Below are 27,978 nucleotides of genomic sequence, written 5' to 3'. Positions count from 1 at the left end.
TTAGAGAAGGTAGATGGTTATCCTGATTTTCCCTGATAAGTGGATATTGGAAAGGAAATGAGGATAGATTTGCACAAATTATTCCCATATAATTTTGCTGCAGTTTGAACAAAAACACTATGGCTGTAATGCTAGATCGCTCTGTCGACATTTCTGACACTCCATCCCTACAATTCTCCACTTGGAGGAACATGCACGGTTTCAACTTCATCCTCTGTAGCTGCTTCCCTATCTTCCGATTGTCGACATTCCCAATCTTCATCCCTTCCCACTTCAATGATATACAATTGCCTCCTTTTGCACCTATGTTTAGGGTCATATTGTTCACCGCACCAGTAACATTGCCCCATCCCCCTCTCTGCCCTTCTCATTAATTCTGTTTGGGTTAATTTTTGAGGTGTCAAGCTAGGCTCCAGTGGTTTATTATTCTGGTTGAAAGTGTAGCTGGCATTAGGTTTGGGTGGTGACTTGTAAGCGGAAAGGAAAGGGATTTAATAGTGTTTTCCATATTCCATCTCAGCTAGTTCTATTGCCTCATTCAACGTTTTCGGTCTCCATTTCTCCACAACATGATAAAAAGGAAAACTACGAGGGAGTGTCTGGTTACTCTTCTAGATAGATAGAAGGAACGAAGATAGTGAAAATAGAAATGTGATTATTAGGGTTTGATTACTCTCCTACAATAAAAAGGATGAAAATAGAAATGTATTTGGTTAATAGAGATAAAGATATAAAAATCAATTTGTTTTTAAAATAATTTTGGTGTGAATTTTTATATTTTCAAAACATGAGGTAAAGAGGAGACTTGTCTTCAGAGATAATATTTATTATTTTTTATTTTTAAAATATCACTATAAAAAATTTATAATTCCAAAATTGTTTAACCATCATATGTAAGGATAAAAATGATTATTATTATAGTTTAAAAACTCATCTCGAGAGTTGATCCAAGGAAAAGCCTGGATCACAAGTTAGGTTGACTCGGGTTAGCCTAAAAATAAAAATGGTTATCATTATAGTTTTAAACCCGATTTAGAAGTCGACCTAAGAAATGCTCGAGTCACGAGTGAGGTTGACCGTTGATCCTGTTGACCCAGGTCTATGTAAGGACAAAAGTGATTATTATTATAGTTTTAAAATCTGAGTCGGGGGTCGACCTAGGCTAAGGCCCGAGTCACGTGTTAGAAGAGTCAACCTGAGTCAACATAAAATAAAAGTGATTATTATTATAATTTTAAAACTTGATTTGAGGGTCAACTCAAAGCAAGAAAAAATTGTTATTATCATAGTTTTAAAACCCGACATAGTGGTCGATTGAAGCAAGGCCCAGGTCACGAGCTGGGAGGGTCAACATACAAATAAAAATTGTTATTATCTTAGATTTAAAACTCGACTAGAGAGTTCAACCCGGTGCAAGGTTCAGGTTATAGTTTGGGAGGGTTAAACAGGCTGACCTAATTATTATTTTTTTCAAAAAAATAATCAAAATAACCTTATTTTGACCAATTTTTTTTCAAAAAAAATCAATAGGGTTTTTATCTATGTTTTATCCTGGATTGACACGGGTTTTTGACTGGGTCAGGTGAAGTCAATCATTCATCTATTTTTTCTTAAACTTGGACCAGTTCAAATCTCGGATCAACCTGTCAAGTCAATCATGATTTTACAAATAAGGTTATTATAATATTATTAATTTCAACACTTAATATAAACTAAAGTAAAAAATAATAACATCTAAATATTTTTTAAAATAGTAAGTTCGATAAAAATACATATTAAGAGTAAAATAATTTTTTTCATATTTTATTATGTTTTATCCACCATAACCAAATAGAATACATAGGCAGTCACTTTATCTTGTACATCACTAGCAATACATAATTTTGTCTTTGTCTTCTTTTCTATCTTGTTTTCTTTATCTTTATTATTCCTATCTTTTTTATCCCGAAACAATAATCAAACATCACCTAAAAAATGGTAAAACATTATTCGCTGGACACATTACATTGTGGATGAGAATAATATTTTTACTATCTTGTCCTTCAAATGAAAAACTTCATAGGCTAATGGTTAAGGGTGAAAGTGTCTTTGTAATGGGATTTTTGACATTTTTAAATTTACCCAAAAATAAAGGTTTTTTTTACTTTGTAATTGCCCAATAAAATAATAGTTATGCCTTTAAAAGTAAGAAATTATTGGGCTAGCATGGAGTGTTATTTTTGTATTTTCATGCACAAGTGCACTGTGAAATCACTTCATATTGATTGAAAGACAGAGATCCTAAGTTGAACCCACCACCATCAACCCCTGTATGTATTCACATTAGATCCATTACCAAACCTAGGATTCTAGGTTTGGAGATAGTCATAGAAATAGGCGTGCTTTTTGACAGGAGAGCCGTTATCCACTTGATGATTTATTAATATTAAAAATAAATTATAAAAAATAAAAAAATATATTATTTTAATATATTTTAAAAAATAATTAAAACTATACTTCCAAATATTCTCTAACAAAAAAGAACTATTTAACTTAAAAGTTAAAAATAAAACGAACAAAAACAAATGGTAATATCTTTCAATCATTCCCTAACATATTTATAGATTTCACAGTTATTTTAAAACTAATCTTAAAAATATATTTATTTTATATTTTTATTTCTCGCATTATCACCAAACTCAGCGTGGTGTGAAAACATTTTGTACACACAATTAAAAATTGGATAAAAGACAAAATATAGAAAAGGATAGAACTTCCTTCCCTTCAATCTTATCAAGTTGGGCTTGTGGGGAAATATTTATTCTAATTTTATAATATCTTTCTTTCCATATTCAAAGTTTTGGAAAAAAAATTCAACGAATTTACTCGCAAAATCCACTTATTGATATTTTTTCAAGAAAATGTACCCGGTAAAATGAACACTAGTCAATAACAAATCCAAAGCTTGAGTTTGAATTTTTTTTTATATATTTAATAAATAAATGTGTGTTTAATATTACGATATATATTATTTTTTAATTTTTTAGATATTTTAATTTTTAATATTAGCCTATTAAAATTATTAAAAATATATTAATTTAATATATTTTCAAAATAAATATACTTTAAAAAACTAATGCACTTTCAAACTTTGAGGCCTATGAGAATGCATTTGGAATGATATTTTTTAAAAATTTAAATTTATTTTTACTTAAAATTAATTTTTTATGTTTACAATCATTTTGATATGTTAATATCAAAAATAATTTTTAAAAAATAATTTAATGTATTTTTAAATAAAAAAATAACTGTTACCATACTTTCAAACATGTTTTTTATACGAGTTCTAAGAGTCTGTTTGTTTTTGCTTTTCAAAAATATTTTTTAAAAAAATTAATTTGTTTTATTTTTTATTTGCTTCAAATTCTTTTCTTTTAGTTTTTTCAGATTATTTTAATATAATAATATTAAAAATAAAATTTTATATTTCCAAATAAAAAATATTTTAAAAAATAACTCCCCCAAACTCAATCACGGGCTACAACTTCCAAGTGTGAACTCAATTCAATCCCAAAAGCGAGTACAGGAAGCAGATTTGGACATTCGGCACAAAAATCCAAAGTAGGTTCCCTCTTTCACACTACTCATTATTATTATAATAATAAAATAATAATAATAATAATTAATATATTTCCAATTACTATATATATGTATATTTAAAAGAAGGGCGTATGTGCTCGCTCGCTGTCTTCTCTTATCCCTCGTCATTTCATTTATCAATCAATCTCTCTGAGTCACAGCAATGGGGATCACCGGAACTCTGAGTTCAGACCAGTTCGACTCGTTCAATTCTCAAGGATATCTTGTGATCGAATCATTTGCTAACCCTGAAGATATCGAATCCATGATGAAGAGGATGGATAAGTTACTTGATGATTTTGATTACACTAACGTCTCTGTTTTCTCTACTAAGAATCAGGTTTCTCTCTCTTTTCTCTCTCTCTTTTTTTTTTTAATATTATTTTACAAATAAATAAACTCTGATGTTGTTGTTTCTGTTTTGTTTCAGCGAAAGGTTACTGATGATTACTTCTACCAGAGTGCTGAGAATATTTCTTTTTTCTTTGAAGGTATAATTTTCTTTATTATTATTATCTTTTCGTTTTCTTTTTGGAGACTAAATTTTTGGGTTTTTGATTGCGTAGTTAATGGGACCTGTCCTGTCCTGTCCTATCCTTTTTTGTGCCATTCTAATTAATCCCCTGTATCTGTTGTGGTTACAATCACAATTTTTTTAGGTTTAGATTTAGAGGGTAGACAATTGATATTTGTGATATTTGGCAGAAAAAGCATTTGGGGATGATGGAAGCTTAAAGCAACCAAAGCAACTATCTATTAACAAAGTGGGGCACGGTATGCTGTTTGAAAATTGCATCTGCTGTTGTTACTTTTTAATGTTACACAATGATGCTTCTGGAAGTGGAGTTTCCTTATAGTACTCGTAGGAACAATATTAATATTGCTTTTTCATTTGTTCAGAAAAAAAAAAACGGTACTAATATTGTAATATGTGGGATATACTTTGTGCAGCCCTCCATGAGCTTGACCCGGTGTTCAAAGGCTTCTCTAGCTCTGAGAAATGTTCTGGTTTGTTATCATCGTTAGGTTACAAGAAACCAGTGATCATTCAGTCCATGTACATTTTTAAGGTACACTATTAATATTTCTAGTGCTGACAGTTTCATTTGCTTTGTCTTTTTGACAATTCTTGACTTTTTATCTAGTTTAGCTAAGGCCTAATTATGGAAAATGGCCTTACTGCTTGTTGGCATTATGGTTTCCTTGGATTTTATATCTTTACACTACCAGGGTCTTTTACGAGGTAGCATAGCAGATTTGTGTGAAGCAAGCACAGCAATGTTTTAACTTGGTCAAAACTTGATTTTTTTGAAAATATTTTCTTTTCTTAACTACGTATTCTTTACTTGCTGGGATTGCTATTGATTGCAAAATTTAAGGAATCTAGCATGGAAAAAAAGCTCTGAATAATTTTTAGGGTTCTGTGCTGGATGCTATATGCCATTGTATAGGGTAAGGTCTAAGAGTAATAGAGGGATACTTTGAAATATAGTGAATTTAAAAAGCTAAAAGGTTTATAGTGAATTTTAAGCTCTGAATTTCTGCAGTTAAGGCTGATATGATACTAGAGACTGCTGTAGTAACCCTAATATTTTATTTTATTTTATGAATCAGTAACCCAAGTGTTTGAGTAGCCATTGTTGGATTGGTATGATGAACTTAGAAGATTTCAATTGTTTTTTATTTTAAATCTTTTTAAAATTGACACCCTCTGTTTCTTGTAAAACTTGGGTTCTGTTGTTTTGGTGGTGTTGCCATTTATGACTGTTGTGTTGTGTTTTGAATACCTTTTACCCTTAAGTTAATCAAAGGCATTGTTGTTGTCTTTTTCTTTTTACATGTATTTGTTTTGAAAACTTTATAAATGGCCTGCATTTAATTTGTGAAGTTCTTTGTATATTACATGATGTAGCAGACTTGAAATTCTTTGGCATACATAGTAAAAACTGGCGTTTATGATTTTGCTGTATTCCTAACTTTGTCAATTGTTTCTTGTTTTTGCTTTATACACTCACATTAATTATTATATTCTTGAAAAATGTTCATGCATTTGTAAGATGTGACATCTAAACAATTTTAACTTCTCATTTATTATATTCTCTAGTATTTGCTACATTTACATTGGATCGTGTCCATAAATAATGTTAACTCTACTATTTTTTGGGTTGCAACTATTCCTTTGTTTCAATGTTTTTGTCAAGGAACTGACTTCTTTTAGTGATTGGAGCTGGCTTTTTCAGATGTTTAGAATGGAAACATTTGTAACTGGAGATTGATTTAAAGTTTAAACTTTTTTATTTCTATTATTTGCATCTAATACAACGAGATTGTTTTAAACTACAACATGTGAGTTTTTGTTGTATGAAAGGTAACACTGTTCTTTTTTTTTATTTTTTTTGAATTTGCTGTTTGAAAATGGCCATCATGGCAGCATCTCTTCAAGTATGCATGCTCTTGCCATTTCCTGATTTTAAGTGCATGAAGTAATAAGGTATTTATTCACAGCAACCAGGTATTGGAGGTGAAGTAGTGCCACACCAGGATAATTCATTTCTGTATACTGAACCAACTACTTGCACGGGGATGTGGCTGGCTCTGGAAGATGCAACTCTACTAAACGGTTGCCTTTGGGCCATTCCTGGATCTCACAAAAGTAACTCCCTTCTCCCATATCACTTCTGTCTTGCAAGAAGAATAAGCCTGTTAGAATTTTCCTTGTCTAATATTTTTTTTCCTGCTCTGTGGTGTTTAAAGATGGCTTGGTCAGAAGGTTTCTTAGAGGGGAAAATGGGGTGTACTTTGATCAGCCTTCCCCTTCTTATGACCAAAAGGATTTTGTGCCTATAGAAGTGAAAGCTGGTTCTTTGGTTCTCATTCATGGAGATCTTATCCATCAAAGGTAAGTTAAAAGGAAATGTTGCATGATTCATTTTCCATTCAATGGATTAAACAAAATTAATTTTCTCCAAAGCTGATGTCCCCGAAATCTCCCTTTTCCCTTTCTTTGTACGTGTGGGGAACAGTTTTGAGAATCAGTCCTCGAAATCAAGGCATGCCTACAGCTGGCATGTGGTGGATACTGATGGCTGTAAATGGGCGCCAGAGAATTGGTGAGTGAAGGATCTGGTTTATGTTTCCTTTTTCTTTTTAGCATCTACAATTTCTAATTTGAGTTCCCTGAATTTCACTGTTTGTGCTCTGTTTATCTTTTTTTCATCCTAACAATTTGAAAAGGTTTCTAAAACTTAACTACGCTTTTCTTTGTTGAAGATGACATCATCATGCCCCTTAACTACTAGAACAACAAATAATTCTTGATAGATTTTAGTCTTTTCTGAATGTTTGCTTGCACTTAGTTTTCACATGGAAGTACTTGTAAGACCAGTAACAGTGTCTTTATTGTGAACTTTGTGTTGTGGCTCTACCAAACAAAAACGCTAACCTATTCTTATATTTTAGGAGTTGCCTTCAATATGTCCCAACATGTGTAGTTGCATCTATTACTTCCTTATTTTGCAGTTAAAAATATCAACTAGGTCTTTCTGTTACAATGTGCCATCCAAACTAACCAAAATTATACATGTGAACCGCCCATGAATTTTAATTTTCTTCTTTAAAATAAAAAATACCTCCTCTTAGGAACTTAAAACGAAGACATGCACATGATTAGTCCTTTTCTGTGTGTTTTGCGACACATGACAAAAAGGGTGTTTAACCAATCAATCCTATTGGAGATTTCCTTGAATTAAGGACATAATAGATACAATTAAACGTGCAAGGAAATATTGGAAAGATGTGTGTTTAATCAATCAATCCTATTGGAGATTTCCATAAATTAAGGACATAATAGATACAATATTGGAAAGAACTCAGAATACAAGGACGGATTGAGTTATTTTTACAAAGAAAAACTTTGTGCTGTCAATGGTATATTGGTGGTATCCATACATGCCCTTTTTTGGTCCTTCCCGTTGAATCCCATTCACTTTCTTGTTCTGGAATTAGGATGGAGAGTTAATATTCAGTCATTGCATGGCTAAACTTTTATTCATGTGTATGAGCTGTTGGATTTCTGAAGAAGATAGCTCTGTTCATAACATCCATTTCTTGGCTGTATGTATCAACTACTGGAAAGATTAAATTGATTGACTGTTTTCCAATAGGAGCAAATTGGTAGCAGATGATTTAGTAATGAAGTTTTTTTTTTTCCTTGCTCAAAATGTCTGAGGAAATCAACTATTCTTTAAATCTTATTGTGCCTGTGAAGGTCTTTTGTGTGACAGTTCCCTTTTGGTAAAACGAACCATTCCTTCATTCTAAACCACAGTTCCTTTTACCTTCTTTAGAAACAGGCTATGAGTCGACTAGGTTAAAACCAGTAGTGTTCATACTTGACCCCAGAGCTCAAAGAATCCCAAGTTTACACCACTTCATCAGCTGTGGCACTTTGCTTTAGAATGATTTCGAGTAGAGTGCTTTTGCACCCCCACCCTGCCAACCGCTTGTGTATGTGGTCAAATGATTTTGTGCTTTGATATTTTTCTCAGGATTAGAAGAAAAGTGGAGCCAGAGCCTCTATATGCATCTTGATCTTGCCTAACAGATAAGAGTATGATCAAGTTTAATAAAGTTGTCGTGTGAATTTCAATGTGCCTTTCATATTTGCTTGTCTGCAACATGTAAAATCGGGTCCGTGAGACCATAAATAACTTGTTAGCTGTAACTCCTGCTGCTATTCAAATATTTATTCCAGAAGCAGGTTGCCCTTTTTCTTCTGATTTTAGATTAATGTTGATTTCTGGGACCAAAAACTGCCATCTTAACACTATTAACAAAGCAAGCAAAGAGTTTTAGGAAAAAACCAGTATTGTCAATGAGGGTTTGTGATTTGTTCTTTGGATAAAGGACTGGACAGCACAATCGGTGATGCACTGATATTCCATGGTTGCTGATAAGGAGGATAGAAATAATAAAAAGAAATAAATGTTGGCAATCCTATTTCCATAATAATAATAATAATAATAATAAATATTTTTATTAGATTTTGTACAGTATTATCAATCTTTTATATTATCTGATTTTTTTATTTCTTAAATTGAAAAACCAAAATAATGTTTTTTTTTTTTAAAGAAAAAATGGACAAAAAGGATTAAGTTACATGTAAATTCTAAAACACATGGACTAATTAATATTAATTTGTTTTTTCATATTATCTTCATTCCTTCTCTCTTTTCTTACGTCTTAACTACTTATGAAGAGAATCTCAGCCCTACTAATTCAAGTACCAAATCTCTTTGAAGGATTAAATTATAAATAGATTTTAAAATATATGAAATAATTAATAATAATTAGTCCAGAGAGGTCATCTAATGCGTTTTGCAAAAACTAAAGGACCTAATTTATAATCTACTCATGAAAAGTCCTATTTAAAAGAAGAAAAGAATAGGAAAATAAAATACTGGAGAAGCAAGCCCTCCCTCTACTTCTTTCAAGCAAAAGAAGAAATTTGGTGTCAGGTAGAAAAGTCAGAACGGCCGTCGTATAACTAAAAAACCAAAACAGCCCTCCCAACACAACCTAACCTTACGACAGATTAAGGGTAAGAACGGCATTACACTATTAAAATCCACAGTGGATACCAGACGAAGTAAAATCGCCACAGCCCTAAGTTTTTTTGGTTAATAGGAAAAATGTCCGAGTAATTACTAAAGCTACTAAAATAGCCAATAAGCCAAGAATATTTATTTAATATTTTTTCAAGCTATAAATATTTTTCACAGCCCTAATATTTTATATGCGGTGTGCCTTGTTTAAATGCAAGCATACGAAGGTTTTGACTCGGACCACAAGAGTTAGAAATTAAGATTAAAAATAAAAAAGATATGAATTTAGATAAGAAAAACTGAAATGAGATTTTAAAATAATTAATAATTTGATCCAGAAATTTAAAATAACAATTTTTTTTTTAAAAGGAAGTAGTTTGTTTCCGCGCGCTAGGGCATGCAAAGTCAAAACAGCAACTTCTAGGCTAGCCCAAACGGCTACACCCAGCGCCACAAAATATTCTCGAGAGCCAGATTTTATGAGTCCTCAGGAGCATCGCCCTCGAACATAACTTCTCTATACTGATAGATTATGCAAGTGCAAGTTTTTATGCAGGTAGACACCATTGTTTTAAACAATAGTGACAGCACAGACAACACACCACTTTCAATGTAAAACATGCGCATCTTTCAATATTTATGGTTTTTTAAACATAATTAAAAACTATAAATATCTTAGATCACCGATTACATTAAAAAAAAAAGCTTCTCGGGTCATAAATTTATACTCGCCATTTTTTTTTTACGTTACAAGACTTTGTCTTCCATTCTTTTTTTTATATATTACAGGACTCAATTTTCTCTTACATTATATTTTTCTGCTATTATTGATGCAAGTATCGAACAATCCCTCATTTATTTTCAAGAGTACTCAAATCCAAGCATGAAGCCCAGCTCACACGTCTTGGCCCGCATAGCATGGAAATCCCAATTCCTGAGTGAAGTTATGAGCTGTTTGTGTGTGGCCTGGGACTGCTAAAACAGTTGAAAGTTCTGAAAGAGAGTGGAAACGATTGGAGGCCTCAACTCTTCACAAAAAAAACTCGATGATATTCCTAATTTTCTCATATATGTTGTTAATTTCTAGGAAACGAGAGTAGGTGTGCACAAATTTTGTCGGCAATTTGAACGAGAAGAGAATAACATGCCATAATGATAGAAACCTCAGCGGCTCAGCCTCCATTTTTGACACTTTGCGTCCTTAATTATATAATTAATCTCCACTGGGAAGAACATGCTACGGTTGCACTTGACCGTAGTCTGGTGGCTAGCTGAAGACCTCAATGTACCAAATTTAGATCCGGCGGGTAAATGTTTTTGAGGTTCCACATTAAATTTCAGCTGAGATGGACCTGCGTAATATTCATCTTATACGGCCAATATTTCCTTTGGCAAGCAGGCTTCAAGCTCCTTATCAACTTGTCTCTCCTCCACCATTAGTAAATCAATGGTGGAAAAAATAGCGGGTCTCTTTTACTGTGACATGCATAGCAGCTATCCATTCACAACTACCTACTCTGCATGCATGAGACAGTATTATTGAAGAAGACGACGACCTTGGGTATATCACATACCCTAGATCTCGTTTATTCACATGGCTTATTCCCCACACAGAAAATGGTGGGCTTCTATACTAATTGCAAGATGTATTAGCTAGCTAGGGACAGTCAACCTTCACCTTATCCCAGAACAAAAGGGTGACGATATTGGTATCCCAAACCACAGTCATCTGGGCACTGTGCTCATCTAGGGCATACAAAAAATCCTTGTTCAATTCACATCATCACCCCCATAGCAATTTTCCTCTCTTCTATTGTGTAACCTCATCCATTTACCACATATGACTACAAAAATAAACTCACAGAACTCTTGAGTAAATTGACTGATGCATTCACGTTCAGGCAGTTTTTTGCCCCAACTTGACACAGAAGAGTAGTCGAGCACTCCGTCGAAGGTGGGCTCGATCGATACTTAGAATTAAATTATGCCTATGCTAGAAATGAATCGGATTATTTGAGAGGAGAGAGACGCCCTTTCTTTTAGGCTATGATTTAATGGGCCTCCAATTGAGTTCTTAAAAAATTATATGAGTGATCATAGGCAAATGGAAACAACAATAAATTCATAATTTTTTAAAAAACAATTGTTGGTAATTAAAGAATATTTTTATTATTTTTTAGATTCAAGTATTGAAACTAATAAACTCCTTTAAATGCATTGCAATACGAAGGACGCACTTATATTTATTTCCAAGAAATTCTTTCTCATTTTTTATATTAACTCCCTGATAAAAAGTCTCGGTTAATGGAAAATATTGAACGATTAAAGGAAAAACAAGCATTAAACAATAGAAAGAAACTTAAGATTCTCAGAAGATTAATTATCTTTCAAACGTAAGTTATTTCGCATGAAACAACCAGAATCTAAGTATAACGTTAACTTGCAAAATAAATATTTTTCTCAATTATTATTCCTTGAAAAACATTATTTTCTTCTTGTTCCTTTCAGTTTTGCAAGAATCCTAATAAGTTAACGCGAATTCATTCATCACTGGTTAGATTCACTCAGTTAGGAGGGGGGCCGGGAGTCTGAGCATCATTATCAACACGATATCCTGCACAGGAGGGCTAGGTCAAAGATAGAGGGCAATGGCAGGGAGGGGGGGCCATGAGGCATGCAAATAATGCACATGACGATGAGATGACGACTGAGTGAGAGAGACCCTCAAGAAAGCAACCTAGTCATACAGTGCACGTGGATGCACCATGCACGAAGTCACTCAGAATCGCAGAGACACAAACATTAAACATAGAGAGAAAGAGGCCTTCTTGCCTTGCCTTTCATACTTGACAGTCAAGATGAGGCACAGCCCTAAATTACAAGGAAAGAGAAGATGCCTTGCCCTAGCCTATCGCTTTGCTTTTGCTTTGTTGGGAAAAGAGCACTGTTCCTTTCTTGATCATTGATCACCGCCCCTAAACCCTATATTGGGATCCCCAACAGCACCACACCACTCTCAAACAATCTCCTTCAAACACTTTAATTCACACCTTGCCTGCAGCGACTGCCTAGTTAGACTTAGACCAGACACATGACTCATGAGCTAGCTAGCTAGCTTTTGCCCTTCAAATTCTCACCCTTGGATCATCTTTTCACTAGTATATACTAGAATCATCCCACGGCGAATATTGCAGGACCACCAGGCAAGAAATGTAATCTTTTGCACGTGAAATGATACTTGTATGGAGAGGGCCACAGTGGCAAATACCAAGTAGGCAAGTAGCAAGTGCAATGTTTCTTCTATGCCTTTGAGAGTCTCTAAGGCAAAGCTGACTAGGGAGTACTGGGAATGATCAGGTGTGAGTCCATGCCATGCCACGTGTTAACATTGCTTAGGAGGCAGGGTGTACGTCCCAATTCAAGCTTTGTTCCCTTGTGATTTGATGGCGAGGAGGATGTTGGGGACAACAATTTTCTCTGGACAGCTCGATCCATTTGTGAAGTTTTCATGTTAAATTAGTCCCTGCAAGGGGACAATTCAAGAACGATTTGTTATAATATTCACTCTCATTTTAGATTGAAAACTATATGCTTAGTCTATTTTTGGATCTGGTTTGAAGAAATTTGGAGCAAATTGTTGTATTGGTTTGGTTATTCATATATAACGTGTGAAAACTGGCTGATCAGAATACCTTGTATTTTTTTTTATAAAAAACAATTCTCCAAAATACACTAATATGCAGAATAGGGTATACTTGGTGTGTGTATCGGTCATGAGGGTCCTCTTACGGCTGATTTGAGATTTTTTGTTTTTTAGAAATGGGATTTGATTTGAGATTAATTATGTACATAATCGATACATTACTTTTAACCCCAGTATCGTAAAATCGATAAATACAAACGGAAATATCGAAATAATATTTTCGTCGATAAATTTCTAAGGGATTTTATCGACGAAAATATTCCATCGGTATATACCGAGAGAATTACAGTGGAAAAAAAAATTAAAACAAAGCAAAAAAAAAATGGTGTCATGTCATTTTTACCAACGAAATTACCGACGGAATAAATTTCGTCTGTAAATTCGTTGGTAAACTGTGAATACTGTTCATCATGTCAATTACAAAGGGAATCACCGACGAAATTTTCCAGAGAACTTCAGAACTATTCACTTTTCAATTGCACTGTTAATTATTGTTCTTTACGAACAAAATCACTGACGGATTGAAAAGTTGTCGGTGTTATTTGGCGATTTTCTGAAAAAATTCAATTAATTTAAAATTTTCATTTAAATATTACAGACAAAACCACTGACGGATTGAAAAATCGTCGATGATTGTTGGCGGTTTCTGAAAAGTTTTTATGAAATTAAAAATTTAAATTAAATATTACAGACGAAATAATTAAAAAATATTAATATTTAATTATCTGTCGGAAAAACCGTCGCTAACGCGCCCCAATAAAAAGCTTAAATCCCCTTATTTCACAAGAGACAGACTCATTTATTATTATTATTCTTCTTCACTATATGTAAAAAACATCAATATCTATTTCTTTCTCTTCTCTTCTCTCCTCATCTCCTTCTCTTCTCCTCCATGCTCGGATATGTCTTCTTCTTCTTTCTTCTTTTATCCTCTTAGTTTTTTTTTTAATTAATATGCTTTACAAAAAAAAATTTCTCTCCTTAGCTTCACTTGCAACTACATTAAGGTAAGATTTTTCTTTTTTCTTCTTTTTTCATGATTTTTTCACTATATTTGTTTTTTATTTTATTTTTAATTGTTTTTGTTATTAATAATTGTATAAATGTTGTTGTGAGATTTTTTTTCATATGAGATCAATTTTTAGTTGATTTATTTATAGGATTTTTAAATTTTTAGCAATTGCAACTTTATTTTTTTCATATGAATTTTTTTAGTTGAGTTTATTTTTTCATTTTATTTATTTGTTGCAAATTTGTTTGAGTTGATTTTCCTATTCTTTTTTCCAAGCATTTTGAGTTTTATTATAGAGTGTTGATTTATGTTAATTTAATTATTTTATAATTTTATAAAATAAATTTTTTAAAAATGTTTTTAAATAATTACCGATGGTCTTTTTCGAGGGATATACCAACGGAATCAAGCGGGTAATTTTTTTTTTCGCGCTTGTTCCGTCAGTAAATCCGTCGGTAATAATATTTTTTTATTACCAACAGATTTACCGACAGATTAAAAATTACCGATGAAAGATTTACTGACGGAGCATTTCCGTCGGTGATTTTGTTGGTAAATTATTTACCGACGGAATATGTGTCTTACGCTGACGAAAAAATTTCATCGGTAAAACTGTTAAATGTTATAGTGCCCGCTCAAGAGAGTTTTTGATATTCTTCAAGATACTGTGGTGTTTTGTCCACTCCTGATCAAAAACATTTACAAGGTTTTTTTTTTTTTTTTTTGTTAAGCTTCAATTAATCACCTTTTTCAAGAAAAAATAAGAACAAAAACGAATGATTTCAATGTGGTAGGGAATGAAATAAATAAATCAATCGTTGAAACTTTCAGAGAGTGAACCTATTGAATGGACGACTAATTAGTCTCAATCTCAAAAGAAGCAATTCGGATAGAAAATGTCAAAATCATTTTGGGAGTAATTAACTCAAATCAATTAACCACTACTTCTTCTTTCCTAACTCTATTGGTAGAGTGTGGGATTTAAAATCTTGAGTAAAAGTCCTCAGTTTGATTATTATTATTATTATTATGGAAATTTTATTTTTTATATATAAAAATCTCTTTTTTCAAAACAGCATATATTTATAAATTGTTTTCATAGCGTACCTAATAATTTCTGCACAACGGGGAATACTTTTTTTCTTTCTTTTCGGAATAAAATACATCATCTAATGATCTAATCATGGGTTAATCGTGTGTAATATTTTAAAAAATTGGTTTAACCAATACCCTGACATTGGAGTGTGCTAACGCCAGAGTCAATAAAGAGTTTTTTTTTATTGTTTTTAGCATGGTAAAACAAATTAAAATAATATGGCCAAAATATATTTAGAGAAATAACTTTGTTTAGAGAATCACATATGACATCAACAACTTGTGAATCATAAACGTCGTATGGAATTTTCTTAAATGGTAAAATAGCCTTATACAATTTACAATAAAGAGATGAAAGAAGAAAAAAAAAATATTGGAGACACACTGAAACTCCAATGATAATACAATCGATATCGTTGAAAAGATCTTGATGAGATAAATGCAACAACACCAAGAAAGGTGACTAACGATGCACGAAGTGGGTCATACGGGTCGTTCATAGGTGTCGATGCTCACTTGCCTTTAGAAAGCTTGTGTAGCCTACTTTGGTCATGTTGGTAATCTTCTTTAGTGTTATTGGTCTTTTCTCTTCAAGATATTTTTTATGATACTGGTGATGTCATTGGATTCATATCATCGATATCTTTTCAATGATACCAGTAATGTTGTTATTGGAGTTTCGATGTGCTTTCAGAATCTTGTTCTTTCATTTCTTTTTCTCTCTCTCTCGTCTCTCGTTTCGATGTTATTTTACAATTTAAAAGAGACGTCACAGAAGATATTGCGACTCACGATGATTCTCTAAATTATATTATTTTTCTAAATATTTTTTCAATTGTGTTATAAAAAAAATACAAGTTAGAGTCTGAAAATACTCTTCAATAAATCTAGTTGCCAACACAAATAGAGACTGGCATCCACGTCGCAAGAGGCAATTGGTAAATATGCTCATTAGATGGGAAAACTAAACGTGAGCATGACGCATACATGCTTGTGAGCAAAGATATAGTGTAAAGACATAAGGGTGTTTGGGATAGTGGTAGCGGTAGCAGTAGCTTTTTAAAGTATTTTTTTAAAAAATGCATTAAAATAATATTTTTTTAATTCATTTTTAACATCATCACATCAAAATAATTCAAAAGCATAAAAAAAAATTATTTGAAGAAAAAAACTTACCAATTGCCAAAAAAATATTAATTTCATGAAACTTCGGTTGCATCGCTGCTCTAAACTGACACATAAAGACAGAAAACAGAGGATAAATTGGGCAATTTACACTCAAAATATAATTAAATGCTGAAATAACACAGTTTGAAGATATCACAGTTCAGAAACACGTGATTTCAATAATGTCGCGGTTTGAAAACGCGACATTTGATACATGTTGCGTTTCAAAACTACGACAACTGATGTCGCAGTTCACAATCATGACATTAATAAAATGTTACGTTTCTGAATCGTGACATTCTCAAAAAGACTATTTTGAGAAATGGTTGGGCTGTAGCAAAAACGGTCACACTATTTTGGCTACTGTAAGGTTTTGGGTTATTTTTGTGTCTTAAGCCTGAAAAAATTTATAAAATCATAGTTTTTGTTAATCTGAAATTTTATTTATCTCATGATTTTAGAGAGTTAAAATATTTATAATTTTATCAAAATCTGGACAAAGTTTCCTCTATATAGTAACTATATCCAAAATTTTGTACCACTTAAAAAAACCACAAAAACCACAAGTAAAAACTATATCCATTTAGTTAATATTGCGTTTTAGAACCCCAACAAGATCAAACTATATTATATGCATGAATTTTTTTTCAAATGATATCATTCTTTCAATTTTTTTAGTTCAATGTGCTAATTTGGAAGGAAAAAAAAACATAGAGGACCCCAAAACCGCACGTGTCAGATGGGATATTAATGTCCACTACAGTGAATGATACGTGCCACATAGTGGTCCCTACAAGTAAGAAGAAATAATCAGGGCCCCACGAGGTGCGTCCGCAAGATGGGTGAGAGAACAGCAGTTAATTATTGGGAGCCCGTGCGAGATAATTGGTGTTAGCTGTTTCTATTCACGTGTAGGCCCCTCTGCCAAGATTTCCGTACTCCGTTGCCCTCTCCCAATCCACTGGCCTCCGGTTTGGTGACTCTGTGCGCTCTCGCAACTAACCATTTCCAGTAAGAGTAAAACTAATATAATATATGTGTTCCAAGTTTGAGACTAATAGGTTTGTTTTTTCTGTAATTTCAGGTTCAAACTCTGTGATTGTTCATATGATGGTCACTGGAGACTTAAATGGTCGTTAACTTCAGGACCCATAGGATTAGTCGAGGTACTCGCAAACTAGCCCGAACACCCACGTTAAACTAAAAAAGAAAACTAATATTTGTTATGATGATAAAAAAAAATGTTTTTTCATTTGATTTCTTAATTCAATTATTCTTAATAATATTTTAATATAAGATGCATATTTAAAATCCTTTCAAAAATAATAATCTCAATTAATTAATAATGACCCTTTATTTATATAATTATATAGGTCGTCACAATTTCATCGCCAGGTAATTTTTTATATTTAAACTTTTAGAAATTCTCAATTAACGAGTTTCTGTCTATATTTCCCTTCAAATTGTGCTAGTCTTTTTTTCTAAGAAAAAAAAAGAATCATTTTGTAGAAAACTTAGTGTTTTTGTAAAACACTTTAATAAAAAAATATTAAATGAGAAATTAAAACGATTTAGTGATATTAAAATTGATATAAAAAAATTAGTTTAGATGCAAAATTGATAATAACTTAATAATTTAACAGTATATTTGATGTTTGCCTTTTAAAAATAATGTAGTTTGGGAAAGAAATTGCAAAATTTCCTAAACTCATGGAGATTTGTAGTTTATGCTACAGAAAGAAAGAAAGAAAAGATTTATGAAAAATATTCTTAATAATTTGTTTCTCATAAATATTCTTAATTAATTGATAAATGATAACACTGGATCATTGAGGAATTTATCAAAATAAATGGTTTGACTTGGCATTTAATTTAATATGAATCATATTTTAAAATTGAATTAAAACGGTTATGTCATATATATATATATATATATATATATATATATATATATATATATATATATATATGAGTGTTAAGACTGGAAATCTACTCCCTGGAAAACAGGGTTCGTATAGAAGAGTTTGGGAAAACTAGAAAAAAAAAAAAGTGAGTATTCTAATTAAAAAAAAATATCCAGCGAGTGAATTTAGAGTTTATTTTGAAGTATGGTAGATATTGGTTTTTATAGTGTTTTTTAATTGAAAATATATTAAAATAATATTTTTATTTTTAATATTACTGTATTAAAATGATAAAAAAAAAATATTTTAAAAAACTATTAATTTAAAATTAAAATATAAATTCAAAAATTCTCAAAGCATAGTTCAATCACGTTACCCAAACTGCTTAATTCACTGGAAATCGTGTCTGATTCCGATTAAAAAAAAAACGTTGAGTTGATTGAAATGATGGCCATGTCAAGGGGGTTCCTTGAAAAGAAGTTCGAAAGACCAAGACTTGAATCTGTGGGTCAGTCCCGAAAGACAAAATGAGGTTCTCCGATGTGCCCTGGATTTGATGGCATGCATTTTCTCTCATCTTGGTTCAACGGCAGATGGGCTCCATCCATGACCTACCACATATTTAATCTTCGCTCGAGATCTTTTAATATCTGATGCTGAAATTGCATAAGAGCATTGTCTAGATGTTGGTGGAAGCCACCCTTGCCTGTACCTTATTTTAACTTCGAACCACAATTCATGCAAAGTACTGTTGGAACCGATTCGAGAGACCAGAGACCGAAGACCTTTCTGCATCCCCATTCTTTTATCTTCAAAGCTAGCTCGGGGGTGATAAATATTGCGTGCATCGTAGCGATGTCTCGAGAGGGATGAACATGGAGCAAACCAGGAATGGAAATCATGTGATCTTGGCAAGGATTATGGAGGCAGATCCCTGCTGCTACTGTGCTCTTTAAGGCATGATGTGGGGTTTCTTTAGATACAAATTAAGGATATTCTCAGGCATCCTTTTCAGTCCACCAATGATGTCGTTTCTTGTCTTATAAGATGATAGATAGATACACAAGTTACAACAGACATTGGAACACAAATATGAATTAATATTGTCTTGCACGTGAATTCTTTTAATTCTGGGTAATGCTCCTCATGTGTGATCAGCTCGCACTCTCAGACACCTTTTCTTTTTTTTTTTCTTCTTGATTTGTTTTCCTTTTTAGTTATGAGAAATGCTTAGCAAATTAATATATGTATATAGCTATCAGGGTGAGCAAAAAAACCGAAAAAACCTAACCGTGAAAAAAAACCAATTAAAATTTAAAAAAAAACCGACCAGTTCGGTTTTATAAGTCTGAAACTGGAAAAACTGAACCGAACTCAAACCGAAAAAAAACCGAGCCAAACCAAAAAAACCAAGTCAAACTAGAAAAAACTAAGTCAAACTAGAAAAAACCAAGTCAAACTAGAAAAAACCGAGTCAAACCAAAAAAACCGAGCCAAACAAGTTTGAACCGGTTTTTGTCCTAAAAAACCAAACCGAAACCGGTCGGTTTGAACCGGTTTTAGTTGGTTTGTTTTTTAAAAAAATTCAGTTTTATTAATTTTTTATAAAAACTAAATCCAACTAGAAATAACCATTCCTAATAGCCATGCGTTAGCCAAGGCTGTAGGCAGATACTTACACATGGATATGATCTCTTCCTTCCATGCATCTTCACATTTTTAATTATTTTTCTTATTTTCCAAGAGTTGATTCCAATCCAATCTCCTTTCCTATAAATACCCATGCATAGTTATTAAACCCGACCCGGCCCGGCGGGTCGACCCGGGACCCGATCGACCCGGTGGCTGGACCGGTCCGGGTTTAATAAAAGACCGGCTGTGGCAACAGCCCGGGCGACCCGCCGGGTCGACCCGGAACCCGGGTGACCCGGGCGAACCCGGACGAGACCCGGTTTTTTTTTTTTTTTTTTTTTTCAAATGTAGGATTTGAAACCCATTAGTATATATACTCTATGTTTCCATGAAAAAAACCATGTTTTTTCAATGTGGGATAAAAATCTTTTGGTTTAAATATTTCAACTTAAAAGGATAACATAGTATCTTTTCAATGTGGGATTTGAAGCCCTTTCATACATATACACTATGTTCCCATGAAAAAAATCATGTTTTTCAATGTGGGATAAAAAACCTTTTGGTTTAAATACTTCAACTTAAAAAAATAACATAGTATCTTTCCAATGTGGGATTTGAAACCCTTTCATATATATACACTATGTTCCCATGAAAAAAACCATGTTTTTTTCAATGTGGGATAAAAAACCTTTTGGTTTAAATACTTCAACTTAAAAGGATAATATATTATCTTTTCAATGTGGGATTTGAAACTCATTAGTATATATACTCTATGTTTCCAAGAAAAAAGTTATGTTTTTTCAATGTGGGATAAAAAACTTTTTAAAATATTATTTTAAACTTCATAATATGTATAATCTATATTTACATAAATTTTTTCATATGAAATATTAAAACTTTAATTTTTTTTTAATTTTTCCGGGTTAATCCGGGTTGACCCGAGTTGACCCGGGTTGACCCATGAAACCCGGGACCCGGCCCCTTGGCCGGGTCAACCCCCGGGCCGGGTTTAATAACTATGTACCCATGCCCTTATATATATACATTTTCTTATTAATATCCATGCCCTTATCAAATATATAGTGCAAGTCTTTTTCAATCATATGATCTAAAAAACTCAATTAATTGTGATTTTTAGTTTATTTATATTCTCTAATATATTTCTTTTTTTTCCATTACTTTTATTAAAATTAACAGTCACCTAGACAACATTTTAGCGATTTCAATATAAATTACAAAAATACCTCTTTGTAGTCAATATAAAATACCAAACAACTATACGTAGGTTCATGAATTCAAGATTGGGTAGACTTGATTAAATATCAAAACTATCATGCGTGGAGCATGTGAATGTTATTTTTTTCACTTGAATTTTTTCTCTTGACTTAAAGAGATATTTTTGTTAAATCATATTAAAAATATAACATATTATGCAGATGATCGTCAATTTAAATAAAAATAATTGACAAATAGATATATTAGAGAATAATAATAACATTTGATTTTTTTACATAAAAATACGGTATAATATATAAAAGGACGATTGATAAATAGTGTAATTATAATAGTATACTGATAGTCTCTCCCTAATTAACTAAACTATATTTATTGAAATAGGTTTTAGAAAAAAAATCAATCTTTTAATTGCTTAAAAAATAAATGATAGAATATTGTTTTAACATACAAAACAACTAAACTTTATTGAAGTACTAGTTTATGAAGCTACCTTTGTGTTACATGAAGAAAAAATGAAAAGATATCCTTATCTTTATAAATATTGCATGGAATAGTAAATAGAGAAAATGATTTAAATTAAAAAGGGGGGGTGATTCTATAACAAGAAAATAATATTGTATAGCATGCAAAATATTCTTTTGGAACAATTTAAATTTGGTGATATATATATTGTCCAATTGACAATATCTTTGTGTGGGTCAAATATGAGTAAAAAGATCAAAATTAATAAATAATAAAAGAAAAAAAAAGTTAAGAGGTTTTGATTCATTAAAAAATAAACTAATCCATTTCAGATATATAGTTGTTTTGGATTCGATTATGATGAAGGTTTTGTTGGGTTTAATTCTTATGATTTTGTTTTATTATATAAGGAGTTGGTTTTGATGATGGGAGCTGAGAAGAAAGCAATTAAATGGTGGTTGCAGTACATGTTAGTTTTTCTTATATGAAACTTGGTATGGATTTGTATTTTGTGTTTGGTTGAGTGAGATCAATTATTTTATTAAAAAATCATATAAAGTTTAAAAAAATAGCCAGCTTGTTTTACAGTGAATTTTTATTTAAAATTTTGAATTTTATTAAAAATAAATAAATTTGTTAGCATTTTAAATTAGATGTGAAGAATATTTGTTTGGTTTGTGAGAAATAAAGGAAATTGAATATGGTTTTTTTTTTTCCGAACTGGTTGCCTATATATATATATATATATAATTTTAATGAATTTATTATTTATTATCTAGGTTTTATTTATTTATTTATTTTTATTTTTTTGATTAACATGGGTGTCCGGGATAACTTGCGCGCATCTCGATCTATCCCACGGGCCCTGAAGTTAACGACCATGTAAGCCTCCAGTGACCCTGGGATTTGTAGGACTCAAACTAGTGATCTCTAGAAAACAATCCTAGATTTTATTTATTTTTTACTTTGGTCAAATGTGGCATATATATATATATATATATATATATATATATATATATATATATATATATATATATATATATATATAAAGGATGTAAACAGGACATGATATGAATGTGATATCACCAAGACAATTAACTAATGGCTCTTAAAAAAGCATTCAATTGATAAATTTTGAAAAGCTTGAACGCACAAATAATAAAAATAAAATTATCAGAGATAAATTGAAAATGTGATGCGTACTTGATATGTCAACGCACATGTCAAGTTTCGATTCAATAACTATATGTTAATGTATAAGCGATATAATTTACAAAAATATTAATTAAAAATAAAACCACTCACTCAAATAACAAAAAGAAATGATTAATCAATCCATCACTCCTTATATTTCATGTGAATTCTCTCATGTGCCCTTACAATAAGTTTTGACTCTCATGTGTCTTGGTATATTTATTTTTTTCTATAATATGTTCTTTTCTTTTTCCATTTTGGATAAAATTTGAATGAGATAGAGTTAACAATGCTATTGCAAAGAGGGTTTTGAAGAATCACGTTTGAACTAGGTAAGATTGAAATCAAGATAAAAAATTTTAATCCTTTTATTTAATTTTTTTATTCTTTTACTAACAGATAATTGATTTGTACGATATAGCTAGGTTGTATGATTTTTTGTACAACACGCAAAAAAAAGCCGAAAAATATATGAAAGAAAGAGAACTTTCATGTTGGAAGGAATTAGCGGTTTGAAAGAATTTCAAATCATTGTTCGTCTTGGAGGCCGTGTGGACGAAATATATTTAGCATGTGATGTTCGTTCGTTTCATGCAACAATCACACTTTAGTGCGGAGAACCGAAACCGGTGTGTTCACGGTTCCATTACAACGCACACCGATGGCTCCATTCCGTTCGTTTTGCATGGAAAGCAGATGGTAAGATTCTTTTTTAATTACATCCATTTTTTATTTTATATTTAATAAATATATTTAACTAACAACAATTTTTTTCTTATAGGTTACGATTCCTGGACGCGAACCAAGCCTGATGAAGCTTTTTGTGAAAACACACGTGCTGATTGATGACCTTCATGTGTTACAGTGCGTGGATAGCCGAGCTTAACACTTTATGGTATGTTATTTTCAATCATTTTTTCTTAAGTTATTATTTTTTTGAATTTGCTAACTTTTTTTCCAGGACACATATAACACCCAGTTGAAGGAGAGATACGGTGATTATCCTTCGACCCATCCAAATCTTGGTTCAGATTTGTGGTTGGAGGTAAGATTGTTTGGTGTACCCCGATAGAAATCGAGTGTATGGTCTTTCTAACACTACGGTCGAGGACTTGGAGACAACTCGTGGTGTTTCAATCGTTGGATGCTCGCAATCGGTTCCGAGCACTCAAATTTCAGAGTTTGAGGTGATTTTAGACTAGCGAATTCAAACTCGGACGACCCATCTTGCTGCTGATTATGAATGATTCAATGCTAAGATGGACGAACTCCGCTGATTGGTAATAGAGATAAGATTACAAATGGGTGTTTCATATGCTCCCTCTTATTCGCCTCACGGTCCAGGCAAAGACCTGCCTCCTCCTTCAACACCTTTATTCAAGATTAATTGTATTTGAACTTATAAATGTTTAAATTTGTAATAAATATTTGAATTTTATATTAATTTAATTATATTTTCATTTATGTTTAATAGTTTTTTAAAAAATATATTTTGAAATGATTACCGACGGATTTCGTCCGTTGGTATATTCAAGAGAGTTGAAAACGAATTATTGCAACTGTCACTGCCACTGTTTACCAACCAATAGAATAACAGATGATTTGTTTGACAGTTATATGTCAAATTCATTGATGAACAAAAAAAATCACTGATGAAATGACATATGATTTTTATATCGGTGATATATTATATTCAGCGATGGAAATACCAATGGAATGAAATGGGTAAACTTTTTTTCACGCTTTGTCCGTCAGTAAATCCATCTATACAATTATTATAGACGGACTCACCAACAGATCATAAATCACCGACGAGAGTTTTTTTGATAAATTATTTTTGTTTGTGAGCCCGTTTGTAAGTTTCATGCCGATGGAATGTGAGTATAAATACCGACAGAGAACTCCGTCGATAAATCAAAAATTTTGGTAGTGTAGAGGTAATATGTTGAAATAAAAGTGGAGAGAAGAATGAAATAAAATGTAAGAGATAGAGAAAAAGAAAATAAGTTGAAGTTGGAAAGAGATTGAGTTAGAGTGAGAGAGGTAGATGAAGAAAAATGTGTTTGAGTGAGGGATGGAGAAAAAAAGAATAATCGGGGGGAGTAAGATGGAAGAAGAATGAGAAAATGTGTTAATGAAAGAGACAGATAAATATAAATATATTTAAATGAGAGGGAAGAAATTGCAATGTAAATTTGAAAAAAAGGATGAAAGTTTGATTTTTTTAAAATTTAAGGAGTTTATGATATATCTATAACCTCAAATTCGATCACAAATCTATCATATATGATAAAAAAAAAAAAAAACATACAACATAATTATGTGATGTTGTAATTTCTGACCGCAGAGATTAAATACTAAATTAAAAAATAAAATAAAATTATGATCAAATATAATTTAGTAACAAAATAAAGAGTTGTTTTTAATGAAATATCATCCCTCAATCCATCTACTATTTGTCGTAGTTGTATATCTCATCTAGTTTATATGTACTCATTAATTAATTATAGTTGAAGCATCAAAATAAGCCTCAATATGTCCTAAAGGATGATTTTAGCACCAAATCATAATAATTTGTTTATTTCCCTCAACTTCACAAGCTCGTATAAAAGAAAAATTACAATTATATATATGGTGCTAAGATTATTCATTCTGTTTAGGGGGAAAACCGATAAAATCAAATGGATTGGGACTCCATTGATAATGGGAGATTGAGGTTTTTTTTCTTCTAAATCAGGAAAAAAAAAAGAAAAAAAAGATTTAACTCAAGGGTCGTGAGTTAGCAAATCAAGCCCATTAATTGATTATCGTGTTTAAAACTTGAGCAGGTGGGAGAGGACCGTTATTAAACTCAGCGCTCGAAGGTTCTGAGGTTAAATAAGCATATGATTAAAGAGCAAATTTACAGGCTCCTGGGATTAATTACCCATGGTTAAAAGCTACTAGTTTGATTCCATGATTAAAGGCCATCCAAGACATCCACTAGTTCCTCCCTTTTTAACTGTCATTTCTGGATTTTGGTAATAGAGCTTCCACCTTTTTCAAATTCAAAACACTGTGCATGAGCGAGGGACCCCATGAAGATGGCAAGTACAAAACCAGTCATAGAAAGCAGAATCGGTAAATCTCCATGTGCATCTATAATTATGTCTTGATCATGTTTTATTATGTATGCACAGATTTACCACTCTATTATTACTCTCTTGAATGATTATCGTGATCTATGCTATGCATGCCAAGTCCAACTTATAAGACGGTTTTCTCAACATGCTCTTGCCCCCATTTTTTTAAAATGTTGGAGCATCTCATCCACGATGTAACAAGAAAAAAAATTAGTAAAAATACGAGAGGGATAGTTCAACTGGTCAAATCTTGAGTTTGCTCTTCAATAATTACGAGTTTAAGTCATTTCAGGGCCACTGGAGGCTTACATGATCATTAACTTCAGGATCCATAAGATTAATCGAGATGCGCGCAAACTGGACCGGACATCCACGTAAATAAATAAAATAAATAAATCTATAATGTTGTTGTGATAAATTCTGCTTAAAAATATTTTTGACTTAAAAAAATATCAATTTAATATTTTTTTAATAATTTTAATATACTAATATTAAAAATTAAAAATAAAACTGTAAGAGCTCAGTAGCCAATCTTTAAACCCTTTATCTCAATACTAAAAATAGAAAATAAGTTTTCTTGCTAAATTGGAAATATGAGTTGCTGCTCTCATAGAAATTAAGTTTTTCTTTGATTATTAGGATTTGAACCACGAATTAGATTTTAAGAAATAAATCTTTATCCGGAAAAAATAAATCATGTTCTTCCATTCAATAAAGAATTGGAAGGAAAAAAAAAACCCCAATCGAATGTCCTGATTCCTGTTTAGCAGAATCAAGATCCTTCCGCTATGCAATGGATGATCTCCACTAAGTTGCACGAACAATATATATATATATATATATAAAAGCTTTTCAAGAAATACATGTGCCATGTTTTAAATAACATGTGTAGTGCACAATAATCCAAGTTTCTACCTAATCAAACTCGGCCTGATAAAAACAACCGAGCACTAAACAGTTATTTTTAATTTATAGATCCATCGCTTTTCGTGTTTCATGCTCGCTATACATGTCATGGGCTTCGGTTTCTTCCAATAATTTATTGTCCGACCATGCCAACTCAAGAACGAGGATTTATGACCACCGCCGCCGTACCTTCCACCCTCCTCACGAGTCTCATCACGCGTCAGATTTTTCCGTCATGGGCTTTTATTTTTCTCTCTATTCTTCCGGGTTCCCCCCCCCCCCCTCCAAATAATAGAATACGTACAATTTACAATTGTATTTGCAGTCACTACGAGTCTTCATATATCATTGATGTTATTCAGAACGTTGAACGGTAAGAGCTATGGCATTAAAACTTATATATATATAAAGATTTTTAATTATAACTTTCAATTTTTCATGTTTGTAATTCAAATCTTAATCCTAAATCTCTAGCTATGCTTGCCATGGTGTCGTTGAGCGCAAGATGAGGTTAATCGTGACATACAACCCAACCACCGCATAAATGTACATTGATATAAAACCCAACCACCAAACAGACACATTGATTTAGAAGATTCATAATAAAAGGTAGGTTTTTTTAGAATAACAAGAAAACGATGAACAAAGACATGATCATCTGGATATTTACCTCGGAAAAGAATTATTCAAGAATATTTATTTTATACTTTTATTTTTATATCTTCAACTCAATCCTTGTTATTTTTTTTTATATCTGGGGACAATAAACAAACTCTATATTAATTTGCTCCAAATTTTCTGATAGCTGCACATCTTAATTATTCAATTAATAGTTGCTCCAAATATGGTGCTGCTTCTCAGCACATTAAAATCCATGATAGCATTTCCAGTTCACCAAGTCTGTTCACGTCCAAAAGGGTTTTTGTCCAGCTTTTTTCTTTCCAAAATAATGCCACATCTCTGTTAAATTAGTAGCGATCCAATGTCTCCAATCCCCATTCCACCATCTTTATAAACCCAACAAAAAATCTCTATCCTTCACCCAACACAAGGACCCACCATTATTGCACACAAAAAAACTTCTCTTTATATCACCACACACAAGAATCGCATCTTTTCTTCAACATGATCAACGGCTTCAAATTCAAATTTGGACAGTGATCATTCGAGGTATGCAACATTAAAGTAAGGGTAGTTTGGGGACAAGACAGTCAAGAAATGAGCGCCAAGTAAGCACGATTCCAAGCTGGCAATGGCTCCAATTAGGATGGACATGGGCATGCATGCGCATGGAAGCATCCCTTTATAAAGCCCCTTGCTTCTG

The 27,978-nt window shown here is 32.0% G+C and overlaps 1 protein-coding gene across 2 annotated transcripts; it reads left to right on the top strand.

Annotated features, from left to right (window-relative positions):
* The first annotated feature begins 3,699 nt into the window (after nucleotides 1-3,699).
* LOC7462233 (phytanoyl-CoA dioxygenase) lies at nucleotides 3,700-8,394 on the top strand. 2 transcript variants are annotated; one of them, XM_002309441.3, is made up of 8 exons: nucleotides 3,700-3,958; nucleotides 4,049-4,109; nucleotides 4,324-4,392; nucleotides 4,570-4,688; nucleotides 6,124-6,271; nucleotides 6,373-6,517; nucleotides 6,642-6,728; nucleotides 8,166-8,394. In XM_002309441.3, exons 1-8 carry the CDS (start codon nucleotides 3,782-3,784, stop codon nucleotides 8,206-8,208), a joined length of 849 nt encoding a protein of 282 aa, XP_002309477.1. In that variant the 5' UTR covers nucleotides 3,700-3,781; the 3' UTR covers nucleotides 8,209-8,394. The 2 variants fall into 2 exon arrangements, with proteins under 2 accessions (XP_002309477.1, XP_052310021.1); XM_052454061.1 differs by lacking the exon at nucleotides 8,166-8,394 and adding an exon at nucleotides 7,965-8,136.
* Nucleotides 8,395-27,978: the final 19,584 nt, after the last annotated feature.

Source organism: Populus trichocarpa, chromosome 6 (assembly GCF_000002775.5).
Source record: "Populus trichocarpa isolate Nisqually-1 chromosome 6, P.trichocarpa_v4.1, whole genome shotgun sequence".
NCBI classification, from domain to species: domain Eukaryota; kingdom Viridiplantae; phylum Streptophyta; class Magnoliopsida; order Malpighiales; family Salicaceae; genus Populus; species Populus trichocarpa.
Note: the sequence above shows the minus strand (reverse complement) of the source record. Positions and strands in the feature narration are given on the sequence as shown.

What these genes read in the sequence shown, in the direction of transcription:
- LOC7462233 (XM_002309441.3), top strand. Translation starts at nt 3,782, where the DNA reads ATGGGGATCACCGGAACTCTGAGTTCAGACCAGTTCGACTCGTTCAAT. An exon ending in GGAGATCTTATCCATCAAAG is followed by an intron (nt 6,518 to 6,641) that starts GTAAGTTAAAAG and finishes TGTGGGGAACAG; the next exon opens with TTTTGAGAATCAGTCCTCGA. An exon ending in AAATGGGCGCCAGAGAATTG is followed by an intron (nt 6,729 to 8,165) that starts GTGAGTGAAGGA and finishes TATTTTTCTCAG; the next exon opens with GATTAGAAGAAAAGTGGAGC.